Source organism: Rattus rattus, chromosome 1 (genome assembly GCF_011064425.1).
Source record: "Rattus rattus isolate New Zealand chromosome 1, Rrattus_CSIRO_v1, whole genome shotgun sequence".
Classification (NCBI taxonomy): domain Eukaryota; kingdom Metazoa; phylum Chordata; class Mammalia; order Rodentia; family Muridae; genus Rattus; species Rattus rattus.
Window position 1 is genome coordinate 60,913,570 of NC_046154.1, and position 11,000 is coordinate 60,924,569.

An 11,000-nucleotide genomic window follows, 5' to 3' on the forward strand; every position below is an offset into this window, starting at 1 on the left:
CCAGTGTTATTCTTGTGTCAATTCTAGTTGCCACAAAAATTGAATTTTTTAGCTCATATATAATGGGTATATAGCTTCCCACTATATTACCTCCTTGACTAAGCAGAAAGGTCCAATAAAGGGACCCAATCAAAGAAAACATCATTCACATGGGCTCCTATTTGTGAGTTATGTTGTGAATAGGATTTTCTTTACAGATCAGTTTCACAGATGAATGCAAAATCAACGTACTAAAATTCTGCAATATATGAAAGCCCAAGAAGAAGGAAGACCAAAGTGCAGATGCTTCAGTCCTTCTTAAAAGGGGGAACAAAATACTCACAGGGGTAGGAGGTAAGAAGGACATGGGAGGAAGAAAGGAGCGGGAGGGGGAAAGTGGGGCAAGATCAGGTATGAGAGGAGAGGGGAATGATATTCAGAGGGTCAGGAATTTGAAGAGAAGTGGGTTGTAATAGAGAATGGTGACAGGGAACTGCGGGTAATAATTGGGACTAGGGATGGAGAACTGTCACCAGCAGTCCTAGATGCCAGGAAAGCAAGAGGCTCCCAGTACCCAGTGGGGATGAGATTAGCTGAAATGCCCAACAAAGGGGAGGAGAGAACCTGTAGAGACCATACCCAGAGGTTAGGCAAGGATGGGGCCACCCACCCTTCTCAAAATCAACCCAGGATTGCTCCTGTCTAAAGGGAATACAGGGACAAAGAGTGGAGCAGAGACTGAAGGAAAGGCCATCAGGGGCTGCCCTATCTGGAGATCCAAACCATATACAGACACCAAACCCAGACACTATTGAGGATGCCAAAAAGTGCTTGCTGACAGGAGCCTATTATAGCTGTCTCCTTTGAAGCTCTGCCCTATGCTGATGCTCACAGTCAACCATTGGACCAAGTATGGGAACCCCAATGGAGGAGTTAGGGAGAGTACCGAAGTGGTTGATAGCCGTTTGCAACCCCACAGGAAGAACAGCAATGTCAACCAACCAGACGCCGAAGAGCTCCCAGGGACTAAACCCTGTACAGAACAAGAGTACACATTGAGCCACCCATGGCTCTAGCTGCCTATGTAGCATAGGTGGCCTTACCTGGCATTACTGGGAGGAGAAGCCCTTGGTCCTGTGAAGGCTTAATCTCCCAAGGTAGGGGAATGCCAGGGCTGTGAGTTGGGAGTGGGTAGGTGAGTGGGGAGCACTCATAGAAGCAGGCAGAAGGGGAATAGGATAGAGGGTTTGCTGAGGGGAAACTGGGAAAGGGAATAACATTTGAAATGTAAATAAATGAAATATCCAATAAAAAAATAAAAACAAAAGCAAAGCAAATAGCAACAAAAATACCCTGGCAGAATGCAAGAATAGAGCTGTAACAATAAACAACACTAGTGATTCCCAGGAATCATAGTTATGAAAAAGCAGAGGAGGATACTTCTCTAGAGCATTTAAGAGGATCACTGTGATGATACCAGCTTCAGACCACAATCTATTGAGGATTTTAACCTGTGAGTCTTAATAACAAACTCATGCTCTTTCCATCTAAATTTGATCTTAGAATCTTTGCATGTCCAAATGTTTTCCAGGAAGTTAACATAATAAAGGTCTGGGAGAAGGTGTTAAGCACTGATGGAAAAAGAAGATCCTGGATTTGCTTATCTGTATATAAAGACAAACCACACATTTTCACACTTTCAGAAACCAAATATTGAAGCTATTTAAGTAAATTGTTCCAAGCAACAATTGAAAACCAGTTGATTTAATAATAACTTCTTCAGAGTGAAAAGACACATGAACAGGAAAAGTACAGACATATATTCTGCAACTGGATTTTCCTGCCAAAGTATTCTTTTTCCTTTTATTCTTGACTTTAAGGGAAAGTAAGCTTTCTATTCAAATCATTGTCAAACCAGAGCATGATCAGATTATACATACCAAGAGAAAACTGGGAACACCAGGACGCAAACAAAGCTTGTTTTATTTCACCATATTTACCATTTTATACTTGCCTAGCTTCCAAAAACATGTTAAATTTCTGATGAGAGCTTGTAATTTCCTCAAACACTTTTAAAGTAGCTTAAAGTATATTATTTATTTCAATATCAAAATCAAACTACAAAAAATGACTATGTAATGAAGGATGTCTAGCTATTTTCTAATTGAATGCAAATAAACTCGCTATAGGTCCTTGATAGACCTCATAAAAGGAAGAATGTCCCCAGACAATTAAGATATTTTACTGAGGCTAATGCAACTCAAATGTATAAGAGAATGCATCAACAACAAGAAGAAAGTGAACAAAACTAAATATAAAAGGAAGGCATAAATAAGAGTAGTAACAGGAAAAATTAAATAATATTCAAATTTTCAAATATTAAAAGAGAAAAGGTATTGTAACCTACTCCTTTTTATCATGCTGGCCTTTTCTGGCAAGAGAAATACAATGTCCTCAAAATAGTGTCCTCTTTCACTCTTCTCAAGTAACAAGAAAATATAGAGACAATTTAAAGTCTTTAAAAATGAGAAATTAACGACCAAACATTCCCCTCTTTGAACTAAATTCTCTTTTTATGGCCTAATTTGAGAGCAAGTGACAAGGCTGAACTTTATCTAAGCCTATGTTCCCAGACAGCAGCAAAGGTTGCTCGAGAATCTGCCATCAATTTGAGATATATTTTACTTTGTGTTTCAAGAAACAGTGAACTGAAATGGAGCGCTCCTTTCTTGCATGTAACCCAATTGCCTTTCTTCTCTTCAGAGACTAACTGCCTAGACTTCTCAAAACCCCTGCACAGTAAACACATCTATAAAGCCTGAGTTTTCCGTTGTGTTGCAGTGGAATCTTCCTTGTGAACTTCATTTGTGTAAGGGAAGGTTGAATAAAATCATCCCCTTAATTGTCAAGGGCATTTTGCCTTTTAAAAAGTTAGCCAATTACTTTCTCTATTTCTATGGTGACTTATTTTTCATTTAGTATGCAGTTGCTCAATTTCCATGAATTTGGAAACTTCATGTTGTTTCATTTCTGATGTTGATATCTGTCTCTAATTGCTAGTGGTCTGATAGGATGCAGGGTGTTAATTTTAATATTTATCTCTGTTCAGACTTACTTTCTGTCCGAAATATGTGATATTTGGAGAAAGTTGTGTGAAGTGTTAAGGAGAGTTATATTCTTTTGTACCTCGATAGAATATTCTGTAAATACTTTTAGGTTAATTTTGTTCATAACATCAGTTACTACCAGCATTTCTCACTTTAATTTTTGTCTGGATGACCTTTCCATTGAAAGAGGGTTATTGAAGTCTCCCTCTAGCAGTGTGTAAGGGTCAATGTTTCATTTAAGCTGTAATAGTTTTTTATTTTGTTTTGCTTTTTACAATGGTTGGTATACTTGTGTTATAAATATAGATATTAAGAATTGAAATGGACTTACCTTTGATGAATTTTGATCAATTTAGGTTTGAGATGTATTTCGTTAAATATTAAAATGGCTATCCTACCTTGTGCCTTAGGTTCATTTTTTAAAGAATAACTTTGTCTAAGCCTTTACTCTGAGTTAATATTTATCCTTGATGGTCAGGTGTGTTTCTTGTATAGCTGGTGTTTTGTTGGACTTCAAAAAGTGGAAGTCGGTGTATCTCTGACTCTTTGCTTGCTCTTGGGGTTCTTTTCTTTCTACTGGGTTGCCTTGTCCTACAACAATAGGAGGAATTTGCCTTGTCTTATTACATCCTTATTTTTGTTCTGTTTGGCTATCATCTTTTAGACGTTTGTCTTTTTCTGAGGAGTAAATGAAGGGAGAAGGGATCTGGGTGAGAGGGTTGGTGAGGGAGAAACTAGGAAGCTTGGAGCGGGGGAAATCTGTGGTTGGAATAGAAAAACTCTATTTTCTACTTAAAAAGAAGGCTTGGAAGAAAATGACTTCTCTTAGGAAGTCTCTCTGACTATATGTAATAGTTGAGAATGATTAAGCAGCACTGGTTGCTAACAACAGAGGGCCCAGATAGACTTATCTTTAGCAATATTTTCATATATGCTTGTTGTTCTGTGTGTATTTAGGGGTTCAAAATTTGGTTAAAATTTAGGTGTCTGCCATTTACTTGCCTTTTGACTCATGATCTCAAAATGACAATCATAGCATCAACTATCATGTCCTCATCTGAAGTAAGAAAGAAGGGGACTCTTTCCTACAAACATGTCTTGCTTTAATCAGGAAACAAATCTTGTCCATGATAGTGGAACAAATTCATAGGTGAAAGTGCAGCTGAGAGCTCATACCTTGATCCTCAAGCAATAGACAAATAAAGCACATTCGTAATGGCATAAGTCTTTTGAAACCTCAAAACCTGTCTCATGAGACACACCTCCTTCTATAAGGATAGATCACCCAATTTTTTCCAGTTTCACCAACTGTAGACCAAATATTCAAACTATGAGCTTACAGGGGCTATTCTCATTTTAACATCCTAACACCTATGTTGAAATGTCATGAACTTATTTATCACAATATACAAGCATTTCAATTTCTTCTCAACTTTGAAGTGATTCTAATTTGCTTTTATGGTAAGAGCATATATATATATATATATATATATATATATATATATATATATATAATTTCAGAGTGAGATATCTATTTTGGTTTGAATTGCATTTATCTGATTAGAAGGTTTTTATACCTACTCATATACCCATTGGTTATTTTTGTGTCAACTTTGAAAAATTGTTTAATTCTTGGCAAATCTTTTAGTTACTTTTATTACATTAAGTATAGGCATTCCATATATACATATACATACATATACATCTATGTCCCTTAGTGGATACATATTTTTTGCATCTTAAAAGTTTGTCATTCCATTTTGTTTATTTCTGCTCTTTGGATTTCTCTTAGTTTCATGTATTCTCATATATCTATACTTGCTTTTGTTTCAATGCTTTTGATGAAATAAGTTTAAAAACATCAAATACTGATAAAACTAACATTATGAAGCTTTTCTTCTATGTTCACCTCACAGTTAAAATCTTCACACTTAATTCTGAGCCAATCTTGAGTTAATCTTTGTAGATACTGCATTATAAAAGTTCAATTTTATTATTTCTAAATGGTCACTTAAAGTTGATCTAGGTGACATGTATCAGCTATCATTCATATATTAGCTAACTTAACATAAAAATGATTACAAGGCCCCTTTCCTGGACTTTCTTCACAGTGCTACTATTAATTACTACTAGTTGTTGAATAAAAAAAATTTTAGAACTAATTTTTCAAAGTAATAATCCCATTTTCAATTTTCATATAGAATAATTATACTAATAGTATGCTTTCATTATTAATCAATAAATTTATTTTAGTATCTGCTAATATTAATCAAATTGAACTTTAAAGATGATTGTCCCAGTTCTCAAACTTTATTACTATACTCTTACTTGACTATTTAAATTGATTCCTATATCAAGTCAAATGTTCAGATAAAGACCTATGTTTCTTAAACCAGGAATCCAATCTAAAGATCCAAAAAGTAGAAGTTGTTTTCCCTTTTAAAGACTTCAGATTATGTTGTTTTAATTAAAGTTGCATAGATGAAAAATTGAACAATTTATTTTAGTTGAAATTTGATTAATCATAAATAATAATACTATGAGACTTGTGGTTGCCAATACTTTAAAGAAATTACTAAAACAATATAATGCATTTGTCTTATAGTTCTTTGACTAAGAAAAATTAGAAAAAAAACGTTTCTTGAATCCATTTTAATGGTACTGGGTTCTTTTAATTTGCTATAGCTATCCATTTTATTTGATGACAATCATTGTTCCATTGATTAAATAGGTAACTATAGCATGAGCAGTTCTTCTAACACTTTGTCAATTTGACTGTTGGACAAGTTACTGGAGATGGTCTAGTGACTTGAAAGGACACTATTGTCATCATAGCTTATATGATAATGGCAGCAGTGCTTGCAAGCTCCACACTGGTAATGTTAATATGCTTGACACATTTGCATACATTGATTTGTACCTTACCAAACAGAGTCAATCTTTCATTGGTTAAATTGTTTTCGTTGATATTGAGGTGGGCCTACTGCTATACGTATAGCTAGTATTGATACTTTTGTTCTGAATTGCTCATGCTTGGGATAGAAGATGGCTAGTTGATCCTACAAGGATCTCAAGTCTGTACAAATGCCTCTTGAGCTTTTTGTTTTCAACATCATATTATACCCTATTAACGAGCTATAGAAATTATGAGCTGCTGAGAGTTTTATTGAACCATGGCTTTTTCTGGGGCCTTGATGTATGGGGAAGAAACAAAACTCCTTATTTAGGACAGGACCTGCTTGGCAATGCCAGTAGTAGTCTGGTGCCAGAGCATTTGTGAGCATTCCCTGAGACTCTGATATATGAAAAGGAAGACATCAAGTTCTCTAAACCTATGATTTGAAAGCTGGTACTGTCCTGGGATCAGAGTCTTAGGGGAATCTATGACTTCTGATCCTGTGAAATTAACAATTCCCATCTTATGTGACTATGATTTTAGGTCCCAAGGCCCTAGTATGGCAAGCCTCTGATGCCTGTGATATATCTTGTGCATCATTGGATGATTAGACTCCTCTTAACTTCATCTACAGTATAATAGCTCTCTACTGACTATGTTCCAAATTACACCTGCAAATACTATATAAGATGTTTCACTTCTTTCATAAGCCATCAATTTAAGTAAGACCTGATCATAAAGTTTCCAATTTGTTCTTTATCATCTCAGCTCCTGGTCCTCCTACTCAGGACCCTTTCACTGAAGACTCATTGGCTGGTCCAGGTCAAAGAGCATCTTGAGCAAAATGGGATAGGTAAACCTTCCTAAAAAATAAATCATTTCTAGGTATGGTTGTTTCTACATTACTGTGTCACAAGTTGAAAAGTATTTAATTTGACCTTAATACTTCCAAGAATTTCAGAACTGTGTCTGACCCTTGAATCTTTCTCAGACTGATTTTTTTCCATTCACATTCTTTTATGTGCATTTCTGTGCCTTCCTGATGCTTTAAAATTTATAAATAATATTAGAACCTAATATTATATCCTCTATATAATTAACATTTTTCAAACAGTGGGCAGAATATCAAGGATGAACTCTGTCCAACCATATCATGACTATTAACAGAAGTGTGAAAGTAACCTTGGGAAAAAAAACCTGAATCCCTCCAGTTGAAACAAATTAGTGACATTCAGCAACTAAGCAGCTAAATTATAAAAGTTGTATTGGTAAGATCCAGAGAACATAAAAAAGGCACACAATTCTTTTGTCAAATGAGCAGTGTTTAGGACACTGGTATGGATGGTAGTGACAATACTAGTTTCAGGGCTTTCATCTTGACATAAATCTAGCCATATTTAGTTTTTAGTAATACAAATAGGCCTCATCATATATTTTTGGTTTTGAAACTCCTCTTGCATACTTTAATATTTTGTGAAACCAATTTATATGAGTACTAAATCATTACTGGAATCCTTCCAATCTTGTAAATGTGACTACCTACCATGGTATCAATGGCTGAAAGCCTTAGTTACAAGGTCCCTGCTGAAGTCACCTCTTTCATAACTCTTATAAACACAATCCTATCAGGCCTTTATATTTATCAAAACAGAGCATCTCATACACTCAATTCATTCGATAATGTCTATTTGCCCTCTATTGCCTTCTTGTTTCTGATATTCACAGGAACCACACTTGGCAAACAAGCATCTCCAATTGCTCCTGTGAGCCTCTCCTTTAGGCACTGATTTCTTTTTTTATTATATAAAATTAAGCAACCCTTTTCTAAGAGTGATACATAGATATTACTATTTTTCATTTTTGTGACTCTCTGACACATTTTCTTATACGACCTCAGCCTCACTATTCAGGCTGTGAGAAACTCTCATTTCTTGCTTAAAATTTCTTCACTTCAAGAAGTTCACACGCATAGTTTTACTTGACTAGCATATAGTTTCTTTTGCTGGGACATTATTAAAAGGTATCTCAGCATGCTGAGTCATTATATTTCTTCTTCTCTGTCTTAAAGGTCAGATCACTGAGAAGTATGTTTTATCATTTCTACTTTTTCCTCCCTATCCTCACTATTCAACTTACTTTCCACAGATTCTCCATGTTTGTTCTAGGAAAGATTCTTAACATGGGTATAACTTGTAGCTTTGCCCTTATAGTCCACTAGGAATAAAAAAAAAATAGAGCTTCAATCTCATTCTCTGCCTTTCATTTTCTTTTCTGTTAATGCAAAGGCTAAAATGGAAGATAATATCCTCATGGTTTTTCTCAGTGTAATTCCTCCCTTAGAAAGGCAAGTTCTCTCTGGGAACACTGATACGTCTCAGTTGCATGTCTTATCACCCACAGTAAAATCCACACTGCTCCCATCACGGTGTGAATAAGATCTATTCACATTCATACCACTGTCAGAAACTGGAATATATTCTAATCAATCATGTGTGCTGCAGTCATATTTGTGCTCATACACCAAAATCCGTTTAGGTTAGAAGCTTGTCAGAGAGATAAAAATGACCACCTGGACGTTCTCTTCAAGGGCACTCCATTTTCACAGACCTAGACTACTTATCTAATCACATATAACATGAAGCACAAATACTGTAGTACATCACTCAGAAGATGGTTGTCATACTGGGACTGCCACTGCAGATTTTCTGATCTCAAAAGTATCCGCTTCAGAACACAATTCCATGTCTTATAACATTACAGGAATTATGCAATGGGTTCAATTCCCTGTTCATCTTCGGTTCTGTCAATTTCTATTTGGATCCATGGTATAATTTATTTCTTTGTGATTCATGAACAAAAAGTACTTTTGTTCTTGGGTAAGACACTGATGACATACCAAATACTTGGTTACATCTATGCCTGGCTTGACAATCCCAAGAATTTTGAAAACATGAGTAGAGGTTTGTTTAAGTGAATGACACAAAAGCAGCTATAATATCAGCAATAAAAATGAACGTTAACCAGAATGAGTGATGAACTTAAAAAACAAAATATGAAGAAGTTTCCAATAATACAAGCAGCTTTCCAGAAGCATCTCTTTCTCCTCTGCATTGTTCATTGCTTATGGAAACTAAAGAGAAACATTGCAAATCTTTTTACTTTTGTACATACTGGGTTTTCTAAGATTGGTGAGTTTCCTGAGTTTTGTAGATTCATTAACTTTCAGAGTCTGATAAGCTTTCTCCTGACTGCTAGAAGGAAATATTTCAACACTGAGAAAATTCCTTCAGAACTTGGGTCTTCAAACTGCCTCAACAACTGTGGATGCAGCTGATTATCTTCTAAGCTAAAAGGAACCATTCCTACTTTAAGTCGCTCAACTTAGACATTTTGTCAGAATAACAGAAAATTGTTTATTTAAAAAAAATCCATATTAGTTTTAGGGACGGGATAAGCATTTTTAAAATGCACAAAGTCATAAATGCACAGACATTTTTAGATTTCCAGAAAAAAATTAAGGAGGGTAGGATAATTTAAGCTTTCAGAAGAGAAGGCTGATAAAAGATAAATAAAAATAGCAGAAATATATTTTCACTGACTTAGGAATGTTTGGTGGCCATACCTTGAATCCCAGCAACTGGAGAGGCAGAATCAGACAGGTGTCTATGAGTTCTAGGCCAGACTGGACTATATAGCAAGTATCAGGTCACACAGGTCTACAAGGTGAGAACCTGTCTCAAAACTACAATTAATAAACAAATGAAAAATCTAGGAGAGAACTTAGATAATGGATGGAGGATTTTAAATATAAATGATACAACACATGTATAATGAATTGCATCTTCAACACTATTACCTATCATGATTAAAACAAAGCCCCTTAACATTAATTTGCATATAGAAGATTTAAAAAGTGGATCCACTTGCTAAAACATATTTTTTATCATTCATTAAGCCTCAGAGACACAGGCCTCGGAATCTTACTTAGGAGGTAGATTATTCGTGGTCCTATAAGTTTCAACTTAGATGCCAAACAACTATGTTCAATGTCTTCAACTTTTAACCGAGTTATATGTTTTTGAGAAACATTTGTTTCAAAGAAATGATGAAAACAGGAGGGAAGGAGAAAAATGAATCTCATTAAACTTTGAAGTAACATAATTAATAATGACACGAAAGTGGACATACTGTTCCTATGTTCCATACTGAACATTATATATGAATCAATAAAATAAGACACTTTGGCAGAGCCCGGAGCTGAAATGGTGCAAGTCATGGCTGGACAAGTTTTTAGGAAGTCTCTTCTGCTCCCTGACAGAGTACTGGTGGAAAGGAGTGTTGCAGTAACTGTAGCCAAAGGTGGCATTATGCTTCCAGAAAAGTCACAAGGAAAAGTATTGCAGACAACGATCGTGGTTGTGGGATCAGGCATGAAAAAAAAGGGTGAAGAGATTCAGCCTGTCACTGTGAAAGTTGGAGACAAAGTTCTTCTCCCAGAATATGGAGGCACCAAAGCAGTTCTAGATGACAAGGATTATTTCCTATTTAGAGATGGTGACGTTCTTGGAACGTATGTCGACTGAAATCACTGTTGAAATGCTATCACGTGAAGCTCCCTATTCCACTGATGTTCTGAACTATTTCATCATGCAAATAACTTCCATGCCTTCCTTTTATAATAACCAAATGATGCCTAAACTGAAAAACTTAAGACATTTTAGAATATCTTCCACATTTTCACATATAATATGTGAGGTGCTCTCACTTATTTTATTCGAAGTTAGATTTGTAAAAGATTTGCACTTATTAAGAATTATTAATATAGCATCATTTCTTCCATATTCTCCCTCCAAATTCTCTCATGTACCCTGCTTTCTCTCCTTTAAATTAATGTGCTCTTTTTATAAATTGTCACTACATGCATATGTATGTATACATACATATATGCATTATATATTACTTATGTATATATATTTATATGTATATATATGTGTGTTCATGTAAGATATATTATCTAA

General features: G+C 35.2%; 1 protein-coding gene across 1 annotated transcript; it reads left to right on the forward strand.

Annotated features, from left to right (window-relative positions):
• The first annotated feature begins 10,256 nt into the window (after window positions 1-10,256).
• LOC116887817 (10 kDa heat shock protein, mitochondrial-like) lies at window positions 10,257-10,565 on the forward strand. Its single transcript, XM_032889340.1, has one exon. The coding sequence runs from the start codon at window positions 10,257-10,259 to the stop codon at window positions 10,563-10,565; it is 309 nt and encodes a 102-aa protein (XP_032745231.1).
• The last annotated feature ends 435 nt before the right edge of the window (window positions 10,566-11,000 follow it).